General features: G+C 43.3%; 4 protein-coding genes across 5 annotated transcripts; 2 read left to right on the top strand and 2 right to left on the bottom strand.

Moving 5' to 3' along the window:
• The first annotated feature begins 131 nt into the window (after positions 1-131).
• On the top strand, positions 132-4,378 carry LOC311123987 (myoglobin-like). Its single transcript, XM_084198210.1, has 4 exons — positions 132-160; positions 1,650-1,735; positions 3,458-3,677; positions 3,905-4,378. Exons 2-4 carry the CDS (start codon positions 1,653-1,655, stop codon positions 4,043-4,045), a joined length of 444 nt encoding a protein of 147 aa, XP_084054336.1. The 5' UTR covers positions 132-160; positions 1,650-1,652; the 3' UTR covers positions 4,046-4,378.
• Positions 4,379-6,073: 1,695 nt separating this feature from the next.
• LOC311123980 (myoglobin-like) lies at positions 6,074-10,520 on the top strand. The gene is made up of 4 exons (XM_084198201.1): positions 6,074-6,078; positions 7,568-7,653; positions 9,599-9,818; positions 10,047-10,520. The coding sequence occupies exons 2-4, from the start codon at positions 7,571-7,573 to the stop codon at positions 10,185-10,187; spliced, it is 444 nt and encodes a 147-aa protein (XP_084054327.1). The 5' UTR covers positions 6,074-6,078; positions 7,568-7,570; the 3' UTR covers positions 10,188-10,520.
• A 2,855-nt stretch (positions 10,521-13,375) lies between these two features.
• On the bottom strand, positions 13,376-16,042 carry LOC311123979 (centromere protein M-like). 2 transcript variants are annotated; one of them, XM_084198199.1, is made up of 6 exons: positions 15,856-16,042; positions 15,541-15,620; positions 15,233-15,331; positions 15,038-15,117; positions 14,803-14,894; positions 13,376-14,589 (listed from the first exon to the last, which is right to left on the bottom strand). In XM_084198199.1, exons 1-6 carry the CDS (start codon positions 15,910-15,912, stop codon positions 14,440-14,442), a joined length of 558 nt encoding a protein of 185 aa, XP_084054325.1. In that variant the 5' UTR covers positions 15,913-16,042; the 3' UTR covers positions 13,376-14,439. The 2 variants fall into 2 exon arrangements, with proteins under 2 accessions (XP_084054325.1, XP_084054326.1); XM_084198200.1 differs by having other exon boundaries at positions 15,233-15,328; positions 15,856-15,985.
• Positions 16,043-16,595: 553 nt separating this feature from the next.
• Positions 16,596-22,231, bottom strand: LOC311123984 (putative RNA-binding protein Luc7-like 1). Its single transcript, XM_084198205.1, has 9 exons — positions 21,549-22,231; positions 20,990-21,084; positions 20,153-20,251; positions 19,773-19,883; positions 19,370-19,513; positions 18,858-19,034; positions 18,511-18,704; positions 18,212-18,400; positions 16,596-17,882 (listed from the first exon to the last, which is right to left on the bottom strand). The coding sequence occupies exons 1-9, from the start codon at positions 21,607-21,609 to the stop codon at positions 17,576-17,578; spliced, it is 1,377 nt and encodes a 458-aa protein (XP_084054331.1). The 5' UTR covers positions 21,610-22,231; the 3' UTR covers positions 16,596-17,575.
• Positions 22,232-27,823: the final 5,592 nt, after the last annotated feature.

The raw sequence follows: 27,823 nt of genomic DNA, 5'->3' as shown, positions 1-27,823 counted from the left end.
AGAGAGTTAGAGGTGGAGTAAACATCAAGAGAGAGAGTAGATTGATGATTGGCCTTGGATGAGGGAGGAGGGGGTATAAAAGGTATGGTTTGGGGATGGTTTGACTATAAAGTATTTCGGAGTTTGAAATATTCACACGGGACATTTGCCTGCTTTACTGGTACAGTATCGATGCTTCTATGTCATGCTTTAGAAATACATTTTTGGGATCAACTGTTTATTCATTTTCAAAACCAGAATCTTTAAAGTTTTGACCTAGCGTTAGGGTTAGTGTTGAGGCTGAAAAAGCAAATTACAGTATTATAATCATGAGTGAGAGTTTGGGTGAGCTGCTGTTGTAACCCAAAATGAATTTCAGTCAACAATCTGAACTGTATGACATCTAATTATGTCATCTTCAGTTTGACTGTCAGTGTTTTCGAAGAGAATCCAACACATACATGCACACAGAAGGCCCATAGTCTAGAGCTCTCAAACTACAATCTGGACCTCGAAGCCAGTTCCACTGCATTTGTTCATTGTTCCCCTCTAATCAGGGACTGATTTAGACCTGGGACACCAGGTGGGTGCAATTCATTATCCGGTAGAACAGAAAAGCAGCAGGCTCCGGACCTCGTAGGGTAAGAGTTGAGTACCCCTGGTCTAGAGGCTATGCAAAGACAACGCAACAACAGGTGGACTTATGGTGCACTGATGCTGGGATGGATATACATCCTGAGAGAACAAGTCAATCTATCAGTCTGCTGCCTCTACATCAAGCTATCTTGTTCAGAGTAGACGGGTGATTAGCTAGTAAAGACTGTGTGGAGGAGCTGATGGGGCTGTATTTTATGGCTGATGTCTATGTGTGGACTGACCATTTTTGACCTGTGGGTATAGAATCCTATGAGGACAAGGTCAATGAAAAGCTATGGGGAAAGGACCTTGGGATTAGTTACTACATAGTTACTACATTGTTGCCGTTGAAAATATAACATTTAATAGATAATAACATCTGGATTTAATATTTTATTACAGTATTGGCATGTTCAATGTATCAGAGTTGCATGCCGTGTATTATCGAACCCAGTAAACAAACCAAGCTAATGTAATGTATCCTGTTGTTTCTATAGCATGCAATTCCTATCCCCACTACTAGTGACTCTCTAACTAGGCTTTATGGCTGAACGTTTCTATAGCGTTTTGCTGAGTAGACTTGCCATATGTTAGATTAGATTAATGTATTACTGAATTAGTATTATGATGTAAATTAAAACCATATAATTCCCTGTCTTCTTGGCTGCTTCATTGGTTCTGTCTATTACTAACCCACTCTGATTGCTTGGCACAGAAAATACTAGCTTTCCTACTGTAAGCATTTGTAACAGGGCTGGGGTCAATTCGAATTGAAGGCAAATTAGAATTTCACATTTAAAAAAAGGAAAAACTTTGGGAATAAATAGCTTCTACTCCTCAGTTTATTGAAAAATCCTTGAAAATAGAATTGTTATTTAAGACCCCAGTCCTGATTTGTACTGTTATCCCACTGGCTATAAGGTGAATGCACCAATTTGTAAGTTGCTCTGGATAAGAGCGTCTGCTAAATGACGTAAATGTAAATGTAAATGTATGTCATGTAACTCCTCAGTCTCCTTCTCTGTCTTCCTCAGATCATGGCTGACTTTGACATGGTTCTGAATTGCTGGGGGCCAGTGGAGGCTGACTACAACACACACGGAGGACTGGTTCTGAGCCGGTCAGTGGACAATATTGGACTGTACTTAGCTCTGGTCCAGGGCGTTACGTTTTGCTTGCTGTTGCTGAGACACAACTGCAAAATGCAGGGAACGCTATGGACCGGAGCCAGACTTCACTGAGTTGGCTAAGAGATGGACTGGAGAATGGTTCTGGCCATAAACTGCTAGACTGCAGACTGTTGTGTTGAATGTAATGCTAAGAAATACACTACTGGTCAAAGGTTTTAGAAGGGTTTTTCTTAATTTTTTACTATTTTCTACATTGTAGAATAATAGTGAAGACATCACAACTATGTAGCTCAGCTGCTAGAGTACGGCGCTTGTAACGCCAAGGTAGTGGGTTCGATCCCCGGGACCACCCATACACAAAAATGTATGCACGCATGACTGTAAGTCGCTTTGGATAAAAGCGTCTGCTAAATGGCATATTTATTTATTTATTTATTTTAAATAACACATATGGAATCATGTAGTAACCAAAAAAGTGTTCAACAAATCAAAATATATTTGAGATTTCAGATTCTTCAAATAGCCACCCTTTGCCTTGATGACAGCTTTGCACACTCTTGGCATTCTCTCATCCAGCTTCACCTGGAATGCTTTTCCAACAGTCTTGAAGGAGTTCCCACATATACTGAGCACTTGTTGGCTGCTTTTCCTTCACTCTGCGGTCCGACTCATCCCAAACCATCTCAATTTGGTTGAGGTCGGGGGATTGTGGAGGCCAGGTCATCTGATGCAGCACTCCATCACTCTCCTTCTTGGTAAAATAGCCCTTGCACAGCCTGGAGGTGTGTTGGGTCATTGTCCTGTTGAAAAACAAATGATAGTCCCACTAATCCCAAACCAGATGGGATGGCGTATCGCTGCAGAATGCTGTGGTAGCCATGCTGGTTAAGTGTGCCTTGAATTCGAAATAAATCACGGACAGTGTCACCAGCAAAGCACCTCCACACCATAACACCTCCTCCTCCATGCTTTACGGTGGGAAATACACATGCAGAGATCATCTGTTCACCCACACCACGTCTCACAAAGACACGGCGGTTGGAACCAAAAATCTCAAATTTGTACTCCAGACCAAAGGACAAATTTCCACCAAAGTTCTTGAAATGTTCCGTATTGACTGACCTTTGTGTCTTAAAGTAATGATGGACTGTCATTTCTCTTTGCTTATTTGAGCTGTTCTTGCCATAATATGGACTTGGTCTTTTACCAAATAGGGCTATCTTCTGTATACCCCCCCCCCCCCCACCTTGTCACAACACAACGGATTAACAACACAACACAACAAATTAACTTTTAAGAAGGGACACCTGTTACATTGAAATGCATTCCAGGTGACTACCTCATGAAGCTGGTTGAGAGAATGCCAAGAGTGTGCAAAGCTGTCATCAAGGCAAAGGGTGGCTATTTGAAGAATCTCAAATATAAAATACATTTTGATTTGTTGAACACTTTTTTGGTTACTACATGTTTCCATATGTGTTATTTCATAGTTGTGATGTCTTCACTATTATTCTACAATGTAGCAAATAGTAAAAATAAAGAAAAACTCTTGAATGAGTAGGTGTTGTAAAACTTTTGACCGGTAGTGTAGGTTAATGCTATATCTACACATTGGCAATCAGGAATGATTTAAAATGTTCTGTACTGTAGAGGCTCACAGAACTCTCCTTACAAATCTCTCTCTTTCCCTCTCTGTCTCTCCTTGCCTCTAGTCTGTTCACAGAGCACCCAGACACCCTGACGTTGTTCCCTAAGTTCGCAGGCATCGCAGCGGGGGACCTGTCCGGGAACGCGGCGGTAGCTGCCCACGGGGCCACCGTGCTTAAGAAGCTGGGAGAGCTGCTGAAGGCTAAAGGTGACCACGCTGCCATCCTCAAACCCCTGGCAACCACCCACGCCAAGCAGCACAAGATCGCCCTCAACAACTTCAAGGTGAGGGTGGATGATTCCAGTCTCCCTCCCTTCTCTCTTTATCTGAATCTAGCAGTTTTTTCTCCTCTATTCATAAATGTAAATACATTTAATTGTTGCATTCACTCCAGTTTTACCATGACACTGTCATTCTTAGTTTACTAAAATGCTGAGTGAAAAATATACTTCATAAAGTGCTTTTATTCAGTATGAAATTAAACATTATCATCTCTCTTGCTTCTCACCAGCTCATCACCGAGATCATCTGCAAGGTGATGGGTGAGAAGGCACGGCTGGACGGGGCAGGGCAGGAAGCGCTGAGGAAGGTGATGGGCGTGGTCATAGCTGACATCGACGTCACCTACAAGGAGCTGGGCTTCGCTGGCTAAACGGTTTACCTCAACGACCTACGACCCCCACGCCAGGGGTCACAAGAGGTCACACGGAAAGGACAACAACTGGAGACATTTACTGGGAGCTTACACGTGAAGCAGAGTGGTTACTAGTTTATATACAGTACATTCTAAGTGCTGGTTTGCTTGTGACTTGCTGAAAGTACAGGAGGTGTATGGGGCAAAGCTTTTGTGAAAATTCTGCATTTCTCTCTGTACAGTATATTGCCTTAATCTGCCATTTCAATGTAGTTTGCTTACTGAATGGTAACTGTTTCTCATTGCACTAAACCAATAAACGTTCTATCAGCTGCAAATAAGTGCTTAAAATGTCTGTTCTGCCTTTTCTATATATTTTCTTTGGTTAATTTCAAACATTCATCACCCAGTGACATGGACAGATGTATTTTCTGAGGGGGTGGATATGAGTTATTAGGGAGATGAGATTAGTTTCTTCTCATTCCCATTCTATATAGTAAGCTTGATTTGATCTTGTACACATTAACAGCTAAAAGCTGAATTGTGGTATATAGACACAAAGGACAACAAATTGAAATAATTAGATTTAGATATGAGTTCGTTAATGTGGTGTCTGGTTAGGACTGAAGCAAGGACGAAGGGTTGAAGTTACTCATCTGCTCTTGCTCTATGACAAACCTGTTTATTGCCTCTAGACTGGCTCAAATCCTCACTCTCTCTTGCACACAATTGGCGGGGGGTCTATTCTGGTAGTCACCTCTCCTGCCCTCTATCTTGGATGACTGTCCGGTTTCTGCTGTGCTCCAGTGCAGGTCAGCAAGCGGTCAGTCAGCGATCTATCCCCACCCACTCCTCTCCTCCCTCCCCCTTTGACTAAAACACGTGCATGATCTCTCTTGCACTCTCTCAACACACCTAAGTGCTACTACCTATAGCATGATCACTTAACACACATACACACACACTCACCAGCAGGCACATACACACTAATCCCCACCACCCTGTTTATTTTGGCTCTGTCCTCTCCCTTTCCCATTCCTGCGGTCTTATCGGTCAGTTTGGACGTGACTCTCTCCACAGAGCAGCATCTCAGGCGGGGCTGTCTGTGTTCAGATCACCCCCTCTCAGACCAGACCAGACTGTGCCCGTTAGCTTGGGCGCCATGGTGACGCCATGGAGATTGCCCAGTGCATTCCTCACAGGAAGTGCATGTCTAGAGTGCCCCTGATTGGTTAAACCGCACTAGTGAATGAAATTAATTGTTTCAATAAGCTCAATGCGGATATCTTGAATGACTACAATACACGGAAGAGTTAAGCGTACTAGTGCAAGAAATCAAAGTTGTATTCAAACATATTATGCTTAATTCTGGATTCAGACATTTCTTACTTTGTGATATTGCTTGAATCTACAGTATAAATTAAAATTGACATTTGCCTGGGAGCAAAATTGTAATGGAAAACTTCCTTTCAAACTTTTCCACTGTCTCCAGTCAAATGAAAAGTGGTGTTTTGGCATTAGCCTGGCTGGCTGGCTGGTATTGAGCTGATTGCCAAAGCTGTGGTTAATTGCCCTGCTGAAGGAATGACTATTAATTGGGTGGCTGTGTGTCGGTCACTGCACTGCAGACGTGACAACAGACACTGTGACACCCTCTCATCTGGTGTGACCCGCCTGTCTTTATCTCTCTTTATCCGTCAATATCTCTTTCTTTCTGCTGACCCGTTGCCAAGGACAGCCGGTCTCCACCGACCAGACCACCAGACCGGTTGACCCCAGGCCAGGGGCATTAGTCAAGAGTAAGCAATATGGAAAAACCCACGGGAGACGTGAGTCATTTTATAGGCTACTCATTCTGTAACTATCACGCAGTAAAGCATCCTAACGGGGAGGGTGGGCTAAAGAGAGTTAGAGGTGGAGTAAACATCAAGAGAGAGAGTAGATTGATGATTGGCCTTGGATGAGGGAGGAGGGGGTATAAAAGGTATGGTTTGACTATAAAGTATTTCAGAGTTTGAAATATTCACACGGGACATTTACCTGCTTTACTGGTACAGTATCGATGCTTCTATGTCATGCTTTAGAAATACATTTTTGGGATCAACTGTTTATTCATTTTCAAAACCAGAATCTTTCAAGTTTTGACCTAGCGTTAGGGTTAATGTTGAGGCTGAAAAAGCAAATTACAGTATTATAATCATGAGTGAGAGTTTGGGTGAGCTGCTGTTGTAACCCAAAATGAATTTCAGTCAACAATCTGAACTGTATGACATCTAATTATGTCATCTTCAGTTTGACTGTCAGTGTTTTCGAAGAGAATCCAACACATACATGCACACAGAAGGCCCATAGTCTAGAGCTCTCAAACTACAATCTGGACCTCGAAGCCAGTTCAAATGCATTTGTTCATTGTTCCCCTCTAATCAGGGACTGATTTAGACCTGGGACACCAGGTGGGTGTAATTCATTATCCGGTAGAACAGAGAACCAGCAGGCTCCGGACCTCGTAGGGTAAGAGTTGAGTACCCCTGGTCTAGAGGCTATGCAAAGACAACGCAACAACAGGTGGACTTATGGTGCACTGATGCTGGGATGGATATACATCCTGAGAGAACAAGTCAATCTATCAGTCTGCTGCCTCTACATCAAGCTATCTTGTTCAGAGTAGACGGGTGATTAGCTAGTAAAGACTGTGTGGAGGAGCTGATGGGGCTGTATTTTATGGCTGATGTCTATGTGTGGACTGACCATTTTTGACCTGTGGGTATAGAATCCTATGAGGACAAGGTCAATGAAAAGCTATGGGGAAAGGACCTTGGGATTAGTTACTACATAGTTACTACATTGTTGCCGTTGAAAAGATAACATTTAATAGATAATAACATCTGGATTTAATATTTTATTACAGTATTGGCATGTTCAATGTATCAGAGTTGCATGCCGTGTATTATCGAACCCAGTAAACAAACCAAGCTAATGTAATGTATCCTGTTGTTTCTATAGCATGCAATTCCTATCCCCACTACTAGTGACTCTCTAACTAGGCTTTATGGCTGAACGTTTCTATAGCGTTTTGCTGAGTAGACTTGCCATATGTTAGATTAGATTAATGTATTACTGAATTAGTATTATGATGTAAATTAAAACCATATAATTCCCTGTCTTCTTGGCTGCTTCATTGGTTCTGTCTATTACTAACCCACTCTGATTGCTTGGCACAGAAAATACTAGCTTTCCTACTGTAAGCATTTGTAACAGGGCTGGGGTCAATTCGAATTGAAGGCAAATTAGAATTTCACATTTAAAAAAAGGAAAAACTTTGGGAATAAATAGCTTCTACTCCTCAGTTTATTGAAAAATCCTTGAAAATAGAATTGTTATTTAAGACCCCAGTCCTGATTTGTACTGTTATCCCACTGGCTATAAGGTGAATGCACCAATTTGTAAGTTGCTCTGGATAAGAGCGTCTGCTAAATGACGTAAATGTAAATGTAAATGTATGTCATGTAACTCCTCAGTCTCCTTCTCTGTCTTCCTCAGATCATGGCTGACTTTGACATGGTTCTGAATTGCTGGGGGCCAGTGGAGGCTGACTACAACACACACGGAGGACTGGTTCTGAGCCGGTCAGTGGACAATATTGGACTGTACTTAGCTCTGGTCCAGGGCGTTACGTTTTGCTTGCTGTTGCTGAGACACAACTGCAAAATGCAGGGAACGCTATGGACCGGAGTCAGACTTCACTGAGTTGGCTAAGAGATGGACTGGAGAATGGTTCTGGCCATAAACTGCTAGACTGCAGACTGTTGTGTTGAATGTAATGCTAAGAAATACACTACTGGTCAAAGGTTTTAGAAGGGTTTTTCTTAATTTTTTACTATTTTCTACATTGTAGAATAATAGTGAAGACATCACAACTATGTAGCTCAGCTGCTAGAGTACGGCGCTTGTAACGCCAAGGTAGTGGGTTCGATCCCCGGGACCACCCATACACAAAAATGTATGCACGCATGACTGTAAGTCGCTTTGGATAAAAGCGTCTGCTAAATGGCATATTTATTTATTTATTTATTTTAAATAACACATATGGAATCATGTAGTAACCAAAAAAGTGTTCAACAAATCAAAATATATTTGAGATTTCAGGTTCTTCAAATAGCCACCCTTTGCCTTGATGACAGCTTTGCACACTCTTGGCATTCTCTCATCCAGCTTCACCTGGAATGCTTTTCCAACAGTCTTGAAGGAGTTCCCACATATACTGAGCACTTGTTGGCTGCTTTTCCTTCACTCTGCGGTCCGACTCATCCCAAACCATCTCAATTTGGTTGAGGTCGGGGGATTGTGGAGGCCAGGTCATCTGATGCAGCACTCCATCACTCTCCTTCTTGGTAAAATAGCCCTTGCACAGCCTGGAGGTGTGTTGGGTCATTGTCCTGTTGAAAAACAAATGATAGTCCCACTAATCCCAAACCAGATGGGATGGCGTATCGCTGCAGAATGCTGTGGTAGCCATGCTGGTTAAGTGTGCCTTGAATTCGAAATAAATCACGGACAGTGTCACCAGCAAAGCACCTCCACACCATAACACCTCCTCCTCCATGCTTTACGGTGGGAAATACACATGCAGAGATCATCTGTTCACCCACACCACGTCTCACAAAGACACGACGGTTGGAACCAAAAATCTCAAATTTGTACTCCAGACCAAAGGACAAATTTCCACCGGTCGAATGTCCATTGCTCGTGTATCTTGGCCCAAGCAAGTCTCTTCTTCTTAATAGTGGTTTCTTTGCAGTAATTCGACCATGAAGGCCTGATTCACAGTCTCCTCTGAACAATTGATGCTGTAACAGAGGTAACTCTGGGTCTTCCATTCCTGTGGAGGTCCTCATGAGAGCCAGTTTCATCATAGCGCTTGATGGTTTTTGCGACTGCACTTGAAGAAACTTTCAAAGTTCTTGAAATGTTCCGTATTGACTGACCTTCGTGTCTTAAAGTAATGATGGACTGTCATTTCTCTTTGCTTATTTGAGCTGTTCTTGCCATAATATGGACTTGGTCTTTTACCAAATAGGGCTATCTTCTGTATACCCCCCCCCTACCTTGTCACAACACAACTGATTAACAACACAACACAACAAATTAACTTTTAAGAAGGGACACCTGTTACATTGAAATGCATTCCAGGTGACTACCTCATGAAGCTGGTTGAGAGAATGCCAAGAGTGTGCAAAGCTGTCATCAAGGCAAAGGGTGGCTATTTGAAGAATCTCAAATATAAAATACATTTTGATTTGTTGAACACTTTTTTGGTTACTACATGTTTCCATATGTGTTATTTCATAGTTGTGATGTCTTCACTATTATTCTACAATGTAGCAAATAGTAAAAATAAAGAAAAACTCTTGAATGAGTAGGTGTTGTAAAACTTTTGACCGGTAGTGTAGGTTAATGCTATATCTACACATTGGCAATCAGGAATGATTTAAAATGTTCTGTACTGTAGAGGCTCACAGAACTCTCCTTACAAATCTCTCTCTTTCCCTCTCTGTCTCTCCTTGCCTCTAGTCTGTTCACAGAGCACCCAGACACCCTGACGTTGTTCCCTAGGTTCGCAGGCATCGCAGCGGGGGACCTGTCCGGGAACGCGGCGGTAGCTGCCCACGGGGCCACCGTGCTTAAGAAGCTGGGAGAGCTGCTGAAGGCTAAAGGTGACCACGCTGCCATCCTCAAACCCCTGGCAACCACCCACGCCAAGCAGCACAAGATCGCCCTCAACAACTTCAAGGTGAGGGTGGATGATTCCAGTCTCCCTCCCTTCTCTCTTTATCTGAATCTAGCAGTTTTTTTCTCCTCTATTCATAAATGTAAATACATTTAATTGTTGCATTCACTCCAGTTTTACCATGACACTGTCATTCTTAGTTTACTAAAATGCTGAGTGAAAAATATACTTCATAAAGTGCTTTTATTCAGTATGAAATTAAACATTATCATCTCTCTTGCTTCTCACCAGCTCATCACCGAGATCATCTGCAAGGTGATGGGTGAGAATGCAGGGCTGGACGGGGCAGGGCAGGAAGCGCTGAGGAAGGTGATGGGCGTGGTCATAGCTGACATCGACGTCACCTACAAGGAGCTGGGCTTCGCTGGCTAAACGGTTTACCTCAACGACCTACGACCCCCACGCCAGGGGTCACAAGAGGTCACACGGAAAGGACAACAACTGGAGACATTTACTGGGAGCTTACACGTGAAGCAGAGTGGTTACTAGTTTATATACAGTACATTCTAAGTGCTGGTTTGCTTGTGACTTGCTGAAAGTACAGGAGGTGTATGGGGCAAAGCTTTTGTGAAAATTCTGCATTTCTCTCTGTACAGTATATTGCCTTAATCTGCCATTTCAATGTAGTTTGCTTACTGAATGGTAACTGTTTCTCATTGCACTAAACCAATAAACGTTCTATCAGCTGCAAATAAGTGCTTAAAATGTCTGTTCTGCCTTTTCTATATATTTTCTTTGGTTAATTTCAAACATTCATCACCCAGTGACATGGACAGATGTATTTTCTGAGGGGGTGGATATGAGTTATTAGGGAGATGAGATTAGTTTCTTCTCATTCCCATTCTATATAGTAAGCTTGATTTGATCTTGTACACATTAACAGCTAAAAGCTGAATTGTGGTATACAGACAAAAAGGACAACAAATTAAAATAATTAGATTTAGATATGAGTTCTTTAATGTGGTGTCTGGTTAGGACTGAAGCAAGGACGAAGGGTTGAAGTTACTCATCCGCTCTTGCTCTGTGACAAACCTGTTTATTGCCTCTAGACTGGCTCAAATCCTCACTCTCTCTTGCACACAATTGGCGGGGGGTCTATTCACCTCTCCTGCCCTCTATCTTGGATGACTGTCCGGTTTCTGTTGTGCTCCAGTGCAGGTCAGCAAGCGGTCAGTCAGCGATCTATCCCCACCCACTCCTCTCCTCCCTCCCCCTTTGACTAAAACACGTCCATGATCTCTCTTGCACTCTCTCAACACACCTAAGTGCTACTACCTATAGCATGATCACTTAACACACATACACACACACTCACCAGCAGGCACATACACACTAATCCCCACCACCCTGTTTATTTTGGCTCTGTCCTCTCCCTTTCCCATTCCTGCGGTCTTATCGGTCAGTGTGGACGTGACTCTCTCCACAGAGCAGCATCTCAGGCGGGGCTGTCTGTGTTCAGATCACCCCCTCTCAGACCAGACCAGACTGTGCCCGTTAGCTTGGGCGCCATGGTGACGCCATGGAGATTGCCCAGTGCATTCCTCACAGGAAGTGCATGTCTAGAGTGCCCCTGATTGGTTAAACCGCACTAGTGAATGAAATTAATTGTTTCAATAAGCTCAATGCGGATATCTTGAATGACTACAATACACGGAAGAGTTAAGCGTACTAGTGCAATAAATCAAAGTTGTATTCAAACATATTATGCTTAATTCTGGATTCAGACATTTCTTACTTTGTGATGTTGCTTGAATCTACAGTATAAATTAAAATTGACATTTGCCTGGGAGCAAAATTGTAATGGAAAACTTCCTTTCAAACTTTTCCATTGTCTCCAGTCAAATGAAAAGTGGTGTTTTGGCATTAGCCTGGCTGGCTGGCTGGTATTGAGCTGATTGCCAAATCTGTGGTTAATTGCCCTGCTGAAGGAATGACTATTAATAGGGTGGCTGTGTGTCGGTCACTGCACTGCAGACGTGACAACAGACACTGTGACACCCTCTCATCTGGTGTGACCCGCCTGTCTTTATCTCTCTTTATCCGTCAATATCTCTTTCTTTCTGCTGACCCGTTGCCAAGGACAGCCGGTCTCCACCGACCAGACCACCGGACCGGTTTACCCCAGGCCAGGGGCATTAGTCAAGAGTAAGCAATATGGAAAAACCCACGGGAGACGTGTGAGTCATTTTATAGGCTACTCATTCTGTAACTATCACGCAGTAAAGCATCCATTGGGCTCAGGTGCTCCCCCATCTTAGCCACTTTAGGTTATGGTGAATTCAATATCCACCTACAAACTGATTGATGTGCCAAATATAATTTTATTTTTCAAACATAGTGCACATGACTGACCACTAGCCTAGGTGTCCAGGCTCCCTTGTCCTCCCAGTGTTGGGTCTTCCCCCCCTCTCATGGTGTCCAACAGCAGTATCTATCAGTGAGGAAACAGGAAACCTCTCATGGGGTCCAACAGCAGTATCTATCAGTGAGGAAACCTCTCATGGGGTCCAACAGCAGTATCTATCAGTGAGGAAACCTCTCATGGGGTCCAACAGCAGTATCTATCAGTGAGGAAACCTCTCATGGGGTCCAACAGCAGTATCTATCAGTGAGGAAACCTCTCATGGGGTCCAACAGCAGTATCTATCAGTGAGGAAACCTCTCATGGGGTCCAACAGCAGTATCTATCAGTGAGGAAACAGGAAACCTCTCATGGGGTCCAACAGCAGTATCTATCAGTGAGGAAACCTCTCATGGGGCCCAACAGCAGTATCTATCAGTGAGGAAACAGGAAACCTCTTTAATCAGCATTAACACAGTGGATCCCAAACCTGTTTTTGTCCCCAATATTTTCTAACCAGGACCAAGTCTCAAGCAGATCCCAACCTATAGTTTTTCTGAACATTCCACAAAATGTATCCATCAACACTTTTTATGGATAACAGATTATGGTTCACATGGCGACAGCCAGGGGTGCAGGTTATTCTTTTGCCAAGCCCTGATCAGAGAGGAGGATACGTGTGCATCCTAGTGTCTCCCCCTGAGCCTCTTGTCAGTGGTCACCTCACCACCCAGATACTTATTACATACTGAATCATTTAGCAGTGTGACAGTGTGTGTGTGTATGTCTACATGTGGCAGACTGTGTGTGTTTCACTGTGCAGACATCGCCATTTGAGATGGCAGAATGCAAAACCCTTTTGAAATGCAGTATTAATTTTGTCATGTTCTACATTGCAGAAAATATTTGGCAACAGGTCACTCAGTCTCTAGAGCCAACAATGGTCGACACAGGTCATCAAGATGCTTGAAGCAGTCACGACACAACATACACACTCAATCACCCTTAGGAGCAGTAGAGAACTGGGGTAAAGAGCAAGAGGAAGACACACCAACGAGATGGACAGACACCTGAAGAGACGAAAGGGAGGAAACGATGAGGGGAGGTTGTATATCCCACTAGGCACCAACTGGTTGTTTCCAATACAACAAAATAAATTTGATGACGTTGAATCAATGTGGAAAACGTATTGGATTTGCAATAAAAGTCTTCACTGTAAAGGGATTTTGGGAATGTTTATTTTTTTTTACCCAACTTTCAACCTAAATCCAATGACATGGTTCAAATGTGTTTATTTCACATTTAATTCATGTTAGTTGAAAACTCAATCAAATGATGTTGAACTGACATCTTTGTCCAGTGGGATAGCACACTGGAGATCTTCAACCAAGGGTTATCAAAATACCTGTTGTGAACATGGAGGGGGTGTGAACTTGGAGTTTAGGGATAGAGGAAACAGGTGGGAGGAGGGAGACGGGTCGGAGTGAGGAGGTCCGAGTCTTCAAACAGCTGGTTCACAATTAAAGAGGTTTAACAAGATCTTAAGCACTTACAAATGTGTAACATTGTACAAAATATGTTATATTTATTTTGCATACGAAATGGTTGACGTTATACACAATGGTGCACAATTTTCATGGACCCGTTTCGGCTTGTGAGCACTACTTTCAAAACTACTGGCTGAAATTATACAAAACCTTTATAACGCATCTTTAAGATTGTATCTACTAGCTAAGCCGTTTATTTCTCACATAGGTCAAAGAAACACTACATAATGAAAGATAAGGGGATATCAATTGCATGGTTCAATTTCATCACAAGTTTCTATAGCGCAGCCAGAAAGCACTTTCGAGGCATTGAACCAATGTCTTTCGTCAGGCTGCAGGCACTCCACCTAGTGTCAGTATATTGACACAGCAACAAGTGACATTCTAAAAAGTAAGGTTAGTGTGTAATCTCAAATGTATTTACAAAGATACCAGACACTTTCTTCACAAATTAGATCAAAGCAGATATATTTGTAAATGGCTAAAAGCTTACAATGTGAACAAAACAAGAAAATATGTATTTAAAAAGGTACTATGTGCATGGTAAACATACTGTATGTACAAACAAAATTAAAACAATATGACACGCAGTCCACTCTATATAAACCTCTTACATTTATCTGTTTTAGAGACCGCAATAGCTATTGAGCACAAGTAACAGTCCATGTAAGTACCTGGTCAACCAGTCTTGGCTGGTCCAGGTGGTGATGTTCTGGACTGGGTTAAAGGTCAAAGATCACTCAAAGTTCTGCTGATCAATGTCAGAGGGCACAGTGCAGCGGGTGAAGGTGGACAGGTAGAGACCAGTTGCCATGGGGACAAGACCGGCCGCTACCTTGAGAATGGCCAGTAAACGGTGTGCTGCCGTGGTCACCCCCTCTGTCGTCTGAGTGGAGAAAAAAAGGAAATTAGAGGAAATAAATAAGAATGGAAAAAAACAACAAAAGCTTCATAAAATAACAGAATGACACACTTCTAAAAGATCATATGAGTTTGTATTACCTGTCAGTCTATTCATAACACAGGTTTCATGAAATAGACTAAATATAAACTAATATAGTGTTTTACCTATCAATCACGTCTATGCATTGACTTATACCTGATCCTCTGCACACAGTAAGGGGCAGTGGAGGGATGCAGCCAGCTTCCTCACAGAGACCAGTCGCTCAGGGGGCACTGATGCATTACGAGCTGGAGGAGGAGACACAGACACACCACAGACACACAGAGGAAGATAGCACTCTTTAAACATAATGAGAGGATGATAGAATGTGATAAGTGTTGATGAAAGATGTATAACGGAGAAGGATAGACAGGCGAGTCCATTTCCTTACCATTGGTAACCAGGAAGCAGACTTTGCCCAGGAAGTAACCTGGGTCTAAATACTTGAGGGAGGTCTCTGCTGACTGGAAGCTGAGGAGAGAGAAAAGCAGTAGCATTACCACTGGAAGAAGAGGCCAGTAAAGTCACATCAGTCATGGGGTCCATCTCCCTATGGATGGTCCCTATTGTCTGTATGTGAATGTACCTGAGCTCTGAGGTTAGGTGAATGATGAAAACCACCAGATCTATCCGCGGCCGAGACTCCTCGTTTTCCATGGGTAGTGGGAGGCTTCTAGCCAACCTTCTGGTACAGAAAGAAGAAGATGACAATGTTAGACGGTTGTGACTAGATGGTATACAGCTACTTCTGTCGAGTGACTTTTCGTAGCAGGTTAGGAGAGCATTTTAGCTAACCCTAACCCGCTACGAAAAGTTACTTCTGTCCGTAGCTGTATAGCATCTAGTCAAGACCCCTACCTAGCTCGCTTGTTGGGAACTCAATTCAGTACTTACACATTGACGTTGACATTCTTCTCATGAAGCACAACAGTGTCAGCTAACTTCTGCTGAAATTGCTCTTCATTCTCTACCAGCTGAAACAAGAAACACATTCATTGAGTAACAACTGGTGAGTTAGTGGTGTTATTATGATGTATCAGCTAACTAACTAAACATAGATACAAATATTGAATTCTGTGCATGTAAATGTATCAATAATCTGGATAGCAGTAATGTCACAATTGGTTTAGTGATAACAATCGTTGGTAATTAATTGTTAAGTTTGCTAGCTAGCTACCTAGGGCTAACGTTACTTACAGGACCACTTACCAGTATGTTGGCTGTGTTTAGTCCAGGAAGTTTACTAAATGGTTTGAGTAAAGACATTTTACATCCAACATGCAAAAAAGAGAAGTAAAATTGTGTTAAAAAGCGTTCAACAATGCAGTCGCTAACTAGCGACACTTCATAGACATCTCCAATGTTATGGTTGAATAAAATAATTTTCAGCCATGACTTTTGTGGCGCGTAATTTCAAACTTCCGTTAAACTTCATGACGTCTTCAATTCTTCTTCTGCTGCCATTTTCTTCAAAGGAGCATGACTGCCATCTATTGTCTAAAAAGTGTAACTATATAAATATAATCCTGCTGCTACCTCCACTTTGCACAATAACTTCGACGTCTTTGATAAACACTACATTAAAGCTAGAAACCATAGTTGCTACATCAATTTTTGGACTTAGAAATGAATATATACCCATTGATTCTTGAATTTAACTTATAAATGCCTCATGAGCTTAGTTCAACTGTCATACCCCATCAGAACCCAAGTATAAGCGTGTTATACTCCAATGTTTATAACAAAATGTAAACACTGTATAACCTCAAAAAATTGTTAACACTATAACTGTTTATATCATGGATCGTCAGTCCTTGCATCCATAGCACTGTCTATTAATTTGAGAGGTTACATTTCTCCAGGCCCATCCCTCAGCTTTTTACCAAAACACAGGCGCTTTGTTGTTTCAACTAAGGATTCAAACATTAAGAATGGACAGGAAACATGAGTCACAATGGAAGCAGGACTTTTATTAACTTTGTAGTAGATGGCACAGCAAGGTAGATTCCCCAAAACATCCACCTTGTCTCACAGCAAAAGGACTGTGTGTGTCTGCTCATGGGTTTCTGCTGAAGTGTGTGTGTCTGTTCATGGGTTTCTGCTGAATACCAGTAAAGTAACAGTATGTAAAATGCTTGCGTACGTTGTCAATCATATTGAATTCTACATGTCCGTATCAGTGCGAAGAGTCTTAAGTGGTACTCTTTATCTTTCAAAGGATGTGGTTGTTCGTCACTGTATTTTTTATGTTTGTGTATAAATCTAAGTTATACACGCTATACACGCTCCTCCATGTGAAACCGATCTTTGGATCCCTGTTGGAACCCAGAAAACGACAACAGCATCAACATTGTAGATCATAATGATGGTAAAAAACAGAACAGCATTTCTAAAATAAAATAAGGTTTAAATGGGCAGAACTTCCATCTCTCTCCTCTACTACCCCCGTCCCAATTATTACATGAAATAAAGTGTTGCTCCCAGGCCAACTTCCTTCCTTTCGTTCAAGGTCTTTCCCATTCATCCCAATTGAAAGCCCCACCAACTATCTTCGCATGCTACTTCTTCCCATCCTGACCTCTTATCCTGATTTCCTTGTCCCAATTTGTCCTCGCCGCCCCCCCTCCCAATTTATATGTCCCACTTCAACATGAATGAACACACATACTCACACACACCCTCCCAGCCAGTCCCAATTCACTCCCTCCCACCTAGCCCTAAACCTTCGATGATTGCTGATCTGAAAGGTCTGGATAGGTATAAGCAGTGTAGCTTCCACTTCCACCATATTGCTTCCATCTTCTAGATCTGCAAACATCTAAGAGTTATGGCTGAGGTGAAGGGGTAAGGAGCCCATTAGAACTGGCTGTTGCTCCATCTTTCTAAACCCCCCTCTGCTCTAACATGACCTCGGATGTCCCCCTCTATATCATATCTCCCCCGACTCCCTCTCTCCGTCTGAGCTGGAACGTCTATCCCTCTCTAGCGACAGAGATCTCTCTCTTTCTCTCCCCCTGGCCATCATCTCTGGAGAGGTGGACCTCTCCCTGTCTTCCCTGGTCATGGGCTCGGGCCTGTCGTCTTGCTCCCGGGAGCGGGGTGGTCCCTCTCCTCCGCTCTCCCTCCATCTCTCCTGGGACGGGGAGCGCCCTGAGGGTGAACGGCCAGACGGAGAGCGCTGAGACGGGGAGCGGGGTTCTCGGTCTCGGGTGTGTGAGGATCTGTCCCTGGAAGACCTGGGTAGAAGGAAACAGATCAGGCATTGGTACAAAGATCAAGCACCTGATGACAGACAAACAAAATCAACCCAAACAATCTGTTGGGAAAGAGCTGGGTCGTGTTCATTAGGGCACAGCGTAGCAAAACATTTTGCCACAGAAAAAGAAAACACTGTTTGTTGTTGTTCAGGTAACCTGGTAAAATAAAGGTAAAATAAAGGTTAGTAGTACCTCCCCGTTTCATTCAGTTTTCTTCTAGTTGCCGCCTGATTTTAGTGTGACATAATGGCTATGTGCCATTTTCTAAGTATCAAGTCAGTGTTCCTGTCTGTCTGCTCAGGCCTCACCTCTTCCTCTTGCTCCTGTGAGAGTGGGAGCTCGAGCGATGCCTGTCCTTGTGTCTATGCTTACGTTCCCTTTCCCTGTCCCGCTCTCCTCCTCCCTCCTCCCGGGGGCGAGAGGAGCGGTGTCGTCTCGAGCGATGGGAGGATGAGCTGCCTCCCTCCCGGTATCGTTCACCGCTTCTTGATCTTGACCTGTAAAAAAAAGACATAAAAGTGGATTGTTAAAATACAAGAGAATGAGCATTTCAAAGCATTTGTTTGATGTCTGAACTGAAGATGGGAACAAGTCAGATTTAGATCACCTCCGGCGTTCTCTCTCTCCCCTCTCTCTTTCTCTTTCTCTCTCCCTCTCCCGTACACGTTCGGTTTCACGCTCTCGCTCCTTTTCCCTCTCTCGTTCTCGCTCCAGCTCCCACTCCTTCGCTCTCTCTTCCTCCTTTTCACGCTCCTCCCTTCTTCTCATTCGCATTCCTTCTTGCTTCTCCACAACTGCTTTCTGTAGCAGGAAAAACAACAACAACATGTAATCCATAGCAACAACTGTACTCAGACAGCTCAGGTTTACACTTCCTGAAAAGCAATGTAAACGTCTACATAACTAGTGATATCCTACTAGGTTCTGACTACTGTTATGTTGTGTGTGTCTCACCCGTAGCTTTTCCAGCTTCTCCCGGATCTCAATGAATCCCAGATGCAGTTTACCTCCGAAGTGGTCGGCCAGGCGGCGGTCGTTGTCATGGAGACCTAGGTAGGCGGAGCACACCTCGCACACCCGGAGCTTCTGCTGCTGGAAGCTGGACGCCGGCATCGAGTTTCTGTATACGTCCTGGGAGAAAGCAACAGTACACCAGACTGATTTTAGAACTAGGACACACCGCACAGTTCTTAGTGAGTATGCTGCTGTGTTGATGACTAATGTTAATATTAGGACACACCTTCAAATGACTGATGACTGACTGTTTTGATATATTTTGAGTTGCACACATGAAATTCCTCATATACCTGTCTGTTAAAAACATCTAAGAGGCTTTGCTGAAACAGGTTTGTATATTTCAACAAAAAACTAGTTGTTAATCTTTATTTAATCCCAGTACAAATCAGAGCTGCTATGATTGGTTGTGACCACATGTCGGGTATCTCCTTGACCCCCTGTCCACTGACCTCTGCCTCTTTCTTCATTGCGCGAGTCTTCTCCACCTTCTCCAGGACCTCCTGTGCCTCTTCCACATTCCCCTCGCCCCCCAGCTGCTCCGCCCGGGCCAGCAGCTTACCGATCTCCTCGTTCAGCTCGTGGACCCGCTCAGCCTGTTGATTCCAGAGAGAAAGTGTTAGAATTATGACACGGTGACAACCAGAGCAACAAAGTGACAGGCAATCACATTATTTATATTATTATTAATTAGTTTCTTATACATGGTTGAAATGTCATTTTTTGAAATGTCAGCTACATTCATCTAGAAAAACAACACATACCATGGAATCGAATTCCAACTATAAAGTGTTAATTCACCTAATGACCATGTGGGGAACTATCTAAGTAAGACAAAGAACAGGGGTCGGTCACCTTGGCGGCGACCTCAGCGCTGATCTCATCCTGCGTCTCAGCCAGTCTCTTCTTAGCTAGCTCAGTCCTGCGGTCACAGTCAGCGATGAACGACTGAAGGTGCTCAGCAGCCTGCGGTGAGAGGGGATGACGAGGAGAGGGTTAAACATCGCCAGATCTGAGAGGAAAAATAGATATCACATGGAGCTTGTGTGTACAAGACATAAAACAGAAGGAAAGAAAAAGAGGGAGCGAAAAAGAGAGAAAGAGAGAGAAAGAAAGAGACAATCCATTGATCAACAGATCACATGGAGCTTGCATGCAGAGGAAACAAAATGTGTGTGTGCGCGTATGTGTGCTAAACATGTATACTAGGTACATGACATTCCAACGTAACTCACGTCAAGCTCAAAGAAGTACTCCTGTTGTTTGGAGGCGATCTCGAAGTCAGCCCTGAGGGCCAGGTCGTGGACCTTCACACACTCTCCCAGGTCCATTCTCTGTACGACAACAACAAGAAACATCAATTACATCAATCACTCAAAGATGTACCTACAAGTCCTGTACCCAGGAGAGCAATTTACATTGTGTTCTATATCGCTACTACACAAGACCATTGTGACTCAGACAGCGTTTCCCAAACTAGGGGTCGCGACCCCATGTGGGGTCACCTGATTTGAAAATGGGGTAGTGAGAGAACTCCGAAATGAAATAAATACAAATCGGGCTTGGTTCATATAACCAGGGTTACAGAGCGGTTTCTGTTTTCTTCCTACAAATGTTGCTCCATCTTTAGAACCGTTTGAGCTACAAAATATTATGATCCCATCACTGAAAGATAAGACTCTCAGGAACACGTATGCTTCCTCTGTTTCCCTCTACAATGGCAGGACACATTAGAACAGAGTGGACAAGCCCAGGCACTAAATCAGACTGGGGGAAAAAGATAATCAATGATGATGTTCTTTTCTACACAGAAGATCATACAAAATGATTGCCTGATGATTTTCTGAACTTCCCAATACTTCGAACCATACTTTCTTCATATTTAAATACTGTCAAAAGTACTGATTTGTAATAGACTGTCTAAGCACCAATTTAAAAAGTTTACATTGGCCGTTGATTATGTCACTTTCTTCCACATGATGGGGTCGGGGAATTTTTATATTTATAAAAATAGGGTCGCGCCCCAAAAAAGTTTGAGATCCCCTGGACTAAGTAATATGTCATGTACTCACAGTGCCGGAGAGAATGTCGTGAGGACAGGAGTCCAGCAAATGACTCTTGCAGACCCGCTCATCTGTAAATTTGATTCTCTGGCGCATGGAGTCCCCTACACGAAAATAAATCAGACAAGGGGAGAGAGTTGGTGAGCTGAGCAAAGTCATGTAAATCTCAAGAAACAATAGCTGTGTGCATACCAGACACCTTTATTATCCAAAATTCTGATTACGGTGGGTGCGGATGCCCATGTGGATCATTCATTCCTGAAACAAAAACTAGCTTAGCTTGCTACAGTACATCTAGCTATCTGTCCAACGTTACCTGCAGCCAGTCAGTGATAGCATCTCGTGGGCCAGCAATATCCCAGCTAGCACACGTCAACAATGTGACAAGGTATGAAACGGAATGTTCCTTGTGTTTACTTTACTGTGAACACAACAAGTAGCTAGCTGGCGTTAGCGTTCAGCCATTGGTCCCCAGGCTAAGGTAGCTTAGCTAGCTAACGTCAGCTAGCATGATAACAACTAGTTAGAAACATTTCCTCTGAAACAATGTAGCTTGTCGTTTACTCACCATCTCTACTTGTGCCCATCAACTGGTCCAACATTGCTCGCATTTGCGCTTGGGCCGACATGTTTGTTGTTTATGTCACCGACACTACACGCCGATGGTGTCTGCTGCATGCAGCCTCGACCACAGGCCTCTGACGGCTCGTGGACGTCGAACAACTTTTCTCAGAGAATCTCAAGTTCTCGTGACGAATATTTGAAACAAACTAGCTCGCTAAAACCTTTTCTTGAGACCTTCCACCACCTTAACGTTTATAGTTATCAAGTTTGTAATACCAATTTACAATGTAAATATTAGGTAGCTAAACCTATTCCGAAATTTATCTCGTCCCCGTTCGTCTTTCAACTCGAAGTATGGCGAGGGGACAGTTATGCTGAGTAGCGGGTGGTGTAATTTCAAATTCGGATTATTGAGGTAAACCCGAAGGTTTTTAGGTAGTTGTGAGACCAACCACTGTCCCTTGTTAGACCGTAAATCTCATTGACATATTCCTCATATTCTAACGTATTTATTAATTCGGTGTCCTATATTTTTCGACTTCCTCCTCTTTCCGAGCGCGCTCTGCCTCGAAGGAAATGCTGCAGTCCTCGCGTGCTGGTTGGCTGAATAGCACAAAATGCTGCAGTCCTCGCGCGCTGGTTGGCTGAATGGCACATAACGTCATTTGCTTCTATTTCTTCTTCTGTGGATTTTATATGGCGGTTGTGACGTCATTTTGATCGCTCTGTCTTCAGATAACGTACACACATATGAATGCACATAAACCTGATAGGCTAGTGTGTAAATAAATAAAACAAGTCTGGAATTATCTATTCTATATTTGACTGTTCATACATTGTGCATTACATGTATTTATTCATGTTATGTTGTTTGATCTTTGATGTTGTCATAAAATGCGGATAGACTTACGCCCCGAACCCACCCATAAACAATGCCGTCCCGCCCACCCCACCCCAAACTGGAAAAATGGCGACAGCTGTCCTGTGGCTCTCTCGGAACCTCGTATCGAGGAATACGGGGGTAGTAAGCCGTAACACCGTCTTGAAACCGTCTAACACAACGAGACTGAACCAATGTCGAAATGCGGTATCAACAGCAAATGGCGGTGTTCAACCAAAGCCGGATAAAGTGAGTTTTCATGCGTGGCTAAGCCTGTTGGTAACCCTACACATAATGTGGGCGGTTCCTGACTCTTGGAGCAGATTGACAGCAGTCTTTGCCAATCACAGCTTAAGGAATTTGGAGAGACAACTGTGGGAGCCAATGAGCTTGTGTGTGTTTGATACGGAAGTAATTAGTCATTATTTTAGCCACCTTTCGTCGAAAAATTATATTAAAAAGCTCATGTAACCATTTTATGTAATAAGGCATTGGCTTACACATTGGCTTCTCATCCAGTGTAACATATTAACACAACTACAGATACCATGGGGTATTGGAGTGTCCATTTTTAGGTCAAAGTCCATATCAATTGAATTAGCCTGTTTGTGGGAAATAAAACATTTCATATCCATAATGTATTCAATTATGAGTATGGCCCCAGAGCATCTGCATTTATTATGTGAATCAAGTTAATTGATGAGTAATTCTGCATTCTGAAAAATCCCATGTTGTCTTATCTGAGGCTTTGAACTGTATACTGTGCATGTTGCTTGATGTGGTCATCTTCCTGTATGATATTAGCAATGTTAATTAATGTAGGAACCTGTTTCAGATTGTAGATATTCTGAATTTCTTTCTTTCCCCCCCTATCACCCAGATATCCTTCGGTCTTATCCGCATGACCGCTGTAGTGATTCCCTTCCTGTACGTGGGAACTCTGATCAGCAAGAACTTTGCGGCTCTACTTGAGGAGCATGACATCTTCGTCCCAGAGGATGATGACGATGACGACTGAACCAAGGTCAGTGATGACGACTGAACCTAGGTCAGGGATGACGACTGAACCTAGGTCAGGGATGACGACTGAACCTAGGTCAGGGATGACGACTGAACCTAGGTCAGTGACGAAAATAGATGTATTGATACAGCTATTGATGTGTAAAAGGCTAATATCATTACTAGTCCCAGGGTGACACACACAGGCTAACCTACAATAAAGCATCTCTTTCATATACATTTGTCCCTAACAGCAGTTTAGAGTGCATGCATGCAACATATTGTTATTTACAGTGAGGGAAAAAAGTATTTGATCCCCTGCAGATTTTGTACGTTTGCCCACTGACAAAGAAATGATCAGTCTATAATTTTAACGGTAGGTTTATTTGAACAGTGAGAGACAGAATAACAACAACAAAATCCAGAAAAACGCATGTCAAAAATGTTATAAATTGATTTGCATTTTTATGAGGGAAATAAGTATTTGACCCCTCTGCAAAACATTACTTAGTACTTGGTGGCAAAACCCTTATTGGCAATCACAGAGGTCAGATGTTTCTTGTAGTTGGCCACCAGGTTTGCACACATCTCAGGAGGGATTTTGTCCCACTCCTCTTTGCAGATCTTCTCCAAGTCATTAAGGTTTCGAGGCTGACGTTTGGCAACTCGAACCTTCAGCTCCCTCCACAGATTTTCTATGGGATTAAGGTCTGGAGACTGGCTAGGCCACTCCAGGACCTTAATGTGCTGCTTCTTGAGCCACTCCTTTGTTGCTTTGGCTGTGTGTTTTGGGTCATTGTCATGCTGGAATACCCATCCACGACCCGTTTTCAATGCCCTGGCTGAGGGAAGGAGGTTCTCACCCAAGATTTGATGGTACATGGCCCCGTCCATCGTCCCTTTGATGCGGCGAAGTTGTCCTGTCCCCTTAGCAGAAAAACACCCCCAAAGCATAATGTTTCCACCTCCATGTTTGACGGTGGGGATGGTGTTCTTGGGGTCATAGGCAGCATTCCTCCTCCTCCAAACATGGCGAGTTGAGTTGATGCCAAAGAGCTCGATTTTGGTCTCATCTGACCACAACACTTTCACCCAGTTCTCCTCTGAATCATTCAGATGTTCAATGGCAAACTTCAGATGGGCATGTATATGTGCTTTCTTGAGCAGGGGGACCTTGCGGGTGCTGCAGGATTTCAGTCCTTCACGGCGTAGTGTGTTACCAATTGTTTTCTTGGTGACTATGGTCCCAGCTGCCTTGAGATCATTGACAAGATCCTCCTGTGTAGTTCTGGGCTGATTCCTCACTGTTCTCATGATCATTGCAACTCCACGAGGTGAGATCTTGCATGGAGCCCCAGGCCGAGGGAGATTGACAGTTCTTTTGTGTTTCTTCCATTTTGCGAATAATTGCACCAACTGTTGTCACCTTCTCACCAAGCTGCTTGGCGATGGTCTTGTAGCCCATTCCAGCCTTGTGTAGGTCTACAATCTTGTCCAAGACATTCTTGGAGAGCTCTTTGGTCTTGGCCATGGTGGAGAGTTTGGAATCTGATTGATTGATTGCTTCTGTGGACAGGTATATTTTATACAGGTAACAAGTTGAGATTAGGAGCACTCCCTTTAAGAGTGTGCTCCTAATCTAGGCTCGTTACCTGTATAAAAGACACCTGGGAGCCAGAAATCTTTCTGATTGAGAGGGGGTCAAATACTTATTTCACTCATTAAAATGCAAATCAATTAATAACATTTTTTATGTGTTTTTCTTGATTTCTGTTGTTGTTATTCTGTCTCTCACTGTTCAAATAAACCTACCATTAAAATTATAGACTGATCATTTCTTTGTCAGTGGGCAAACGTACAAAATCAGCAGGGGATCAAATACTTTTTTCGCTCACTGTACATAATGGTATGTACCTAATCCAAACAGTCATGTTGGAACATGTTGAAATAGTAACAATGATTATCTAAAAGAGAATGAAGAGAAAAATACTAACAACTGTGAAAATGAATGACCATTGACATTGCTTTCATTTCCATTCCTTCCCAGGGTGCTTTGCAATAATGATGGCATGCCAATATGAGGAAGGAGAGAGAGATGCCCCCCTACAGGAAAAGATCGCCTTTGACCTCATATCATGATGCACCTCTCCATCGCCTTTTCTCTCTCTCTCTCTTCCCTTTTAGTCCCACTTTCACCTCCTTGCCATGGATTACTACATATTATTTTATATCATTGGGAGGTCACAGCACAGTCAGACTTCACTCTTGCTTGCATGTGTCTTATTATTTACACAATAAAAAGTCTACGTGTGTAAAAAAAAAAAACACACCTGTTGATGTATGTTCTTTGGTGTTATTTTCGTGATTGACAGGGACATTCTATAAAACATGCTTTCTTTGGTCTTATAACTCCAACCACAGCCTAGCCTGGAATCCAGATTGATGTGCTCTATTTCACCACTGAGCATATCAGTTTGGAGAATTCCAGGCTAACCACAGCCAGCCATAACGAAGAACCAACATTGTGCTATTGTATGGCTTCTTGGTTCTTCACAGCAGGTATCCAACTATCCATCCACCAACTCTGTTATCTCTTCCCCCTTCCTGTGTTGGCCAGTCTCAGGAGTGTCTTCCCCCTTCCTGCAGCGCTGTGTTGGCTAGTCTCAGGTGTCCTTTCCCCCTTCCTGCAGTGCTGCGTTAGCCAGTCGGAGGTGCTCCCTGAGGTCCCTGATATCCAGCTCACTGCGACCTTTCATCCCAATCAGCTCCACATACACCTCCTTGTAGCGGTCACACAAACTCTGCTTCTCCTAGAGGGGGGGGTCATAGACCAACACAGAGGAGACCAGTAGAGTGAGGTTTCTTATCCATATTCTGTTATGTGTGTGAGTATATGTAAGCACATGTTGTTTGAATGGTTGGTCTGGAGTGGAACAGCAGAAACGGCACATGCAAGTACCTTAGGACAAGACAATAAGAGGGAGATTTTACTGAAGATTAATATTTGTGTTTACAGTGGGGGAAAAAAGTATTTAGTCAGCCACCAATTGTGCAAGTTCTCCCACTTAAAAAGATGAGAGATGCCTGTAATTTTCATCATAGGTACACGTCAACTATGACAGACAAATTGAGAGAGAAACATCCAGAAAATCACATTGTAGGATTTTTAATGCATTTATTTGCAAATTATGGTGGAAAATAAGTATTTGGTCACCTACAAACAAGCAAGATTTCTGGCTCTCACAGACCTGTAACTTCTTCTTTAAGAGGCTCCTCTGTCCTCCACTCGTTACCTGTATTAATGGCACCTGTTTGAACTTGTTATCAGTATAAAAGACACCTGTCCACAACCTCAAACAGTCACACTCCAAACTCCACTATGGCCAAGACCAAAGAGCTGCCAAAGGACACCAGAAACAAAATTGTAGACCTGCACCAGGCTGGGAAGACTGAATCTGCAATAGGTAAGCAGCTTGGTTTGAAGAAATCAACTGTGGGAGCAATTATTAGGAAATGGAAGACATACAAGACCACTGAAAATCTCCCTCGATCTTGGCTCCACGCAAGATCTCACCCCGTGGGGTCAAAATGATCACAAGAACGGTGAGCAAAAATCCCAGAACCACACGGGGGGACCTAGTGAATGACCTGCAGAGAGCTGGGACCAAAGTAACAAAGCCTACCATCAGCAACACACTACGCCGCCAGGGACTCAAATCCTGCAGTGCCAGACGTGTCCCCCTGCTTAAGCCAGGACATGTCCAGGCCCGTCTGAAGTTTGCTAGAGTGCTTTTGGATGATCCAGAAGAGGATTGGGAGAATGTGATATGGTCAGGTGAAACCAAAATAGAACTTTTTGGTAAAAACTCAACTCGTCGTGTTTGGAGGACAAAGAATGCTGAGTTGCATCCAAAGAACACCATACCTACTGTGAAGCATGTGGGTGGAAACATCGTGCTTTGGGGCTGTTTTTCTACTAAGGGACCAGGACGACTGATCCGTGTAAAGGAAAGAATGAATGGGGCCATGTATCGTGAGATTTTGAGTGAAAACCTACTTCCATCAGCAAGGGCATTGAAGATGAAACGTGGCTGAGTCTTTCAGCATGACAATGATCCCAAACACACCGCCCGGGCAACGAAGGAGTGGCTTCGTAAGAAGCATTTCAAGGTCCTGGAGTGGCCTAGCCAGTCTCCAGATCTCAACCCCATAGAAAATCTTTGGAGGGAGTTGAAAGTCCGTGTTGCCCAGCGACAGCCCCAAAACATCACTGCTCTAGAGGAGATCTGCATGGAGGAATGGGCCAAAATACCAGCAACAGTGTGTGAAAACCTTGTGAAGACTTACAGAAAACGTTTGACCTGTGTCATTGCCAACAAAGGGTATATAACAAAGTATTG

This window comes from Coregonus lavaretus (assembly GCF_964263955.1).
Source record: "Coregonus lavaretus genome assembly, contig: HAP1_SCAFFOLD_224, whole genome shotgun sequence".
Lineage (NCBI taxonomy): Eukaryota > Metazoa > Chordata > Actinopteri > Salmoniformes > Salmonidae > Coregonus > Coregonus lavaretus.
The sequence above is the reverse complement of the archived record's forward strand: the minus strand, read 5'-3'. Positions and strand labels throughout refer to the sequence as shown.

What these genes read in the sequence shown, in the direction of transcription:
- LOC311123987 (XM_084198210.1), top strand. Translation starts at nt 1,653, where the DNA reads ATGGCTGACTTTGACATGGTTCTGAATTGCTGGGGGCCAGTGGAGGCT. An exon ending in GGAGGACTGGTTCTGAGCCG is followed by an intron (nt 1,736 to 3,457) that starts GTCAGTGGACAA and finishes CCTTGCCTCTAG; the next exon opens with TCTGTTCACAGAGCACCCAG. An exon ending in TCGCCCTCAACAACTTCAAG is followed by an intron (nt 3,678 to 3,904) that starts GTGAGGGTGGAT and finishes GCTTCTCACCAG; the next exon opens with CTCATCACCGAGATCATCTG.
- LOC311123980 (XM_084198201.1), top strand. Translation starts at nt 7,571, where the DNA reads ATGGCTGACTTTGACATGGTTCTGAATTGCTGGGGGCCAGTGGAGGCT. An exon ending in GGAGGACTGGTTCTGAGCCG is followed by an intron (nt 7,654 to 9,598) that starts GTCAGTGGACAA and finishes CCTTGCCTCTAG; the next exon opens with TCTGTTCACAGAGCACCCAG. An exon ending in TCGCCCTCAACAACTTCAAG is followed by an intron (nt 9,819 to 10,046) that starts GTGAGGGTGGAT and finishes GCTTCTCACCAG; the next exon opens with CTCATCACCGAGATCATCTG.
- LOC311123979 (XM_084198199.1), bottom strand. Translation starts at nt 15,912, where the DNA reads ATGTCTTTACTCAAACCATTTAGTAAACTTCCTGGACTAAACACAGCC. An exon ending in TAAACACAGCCAACATACTG is followed by an intron (nt 15,621 to 15,855) that starts GTAAGTGGTCCT and finishes TTCTTGTTTCAG; the next exon opens with CTGGTAGAGAATGAAGAGCA. An exon ending in CTGCTTCCTGGTTACCAATG is followed by an intron (nt 14,895 to 15,037) that starts GTAAGGAAATGG and finishes CTCCTCCTCCAG; the next exon opens with CTCGTAATGCATCAGTGCCC.
- LOC311123984 (XM_084198205.1), bottom strand. Translation starts at nt 21,609, where the DNA reads ATGTCGGCCCAAGCGCAAATGCGAGCAATGTTGGACCAGTTGATGGGC. An exon ending in AGAAGCTGGAAAAGCTACGG is followed by an intron (nt 18,705 to 18,857) that starts GTGAGACACACA and finishes TTCCTGCTACAG; the next exon opens with AAAGCAGTTGTGGAGAAGCA. An exon ending in CACAGGAGCAAGAGGAAGAG is followed by an intron (nt 17,883 to 18,211) that starts GTGAGGCCTGAG and finishes CCTTCTACCCAG; the next exon opens with GTCTTCCAGGGACAGATCCT.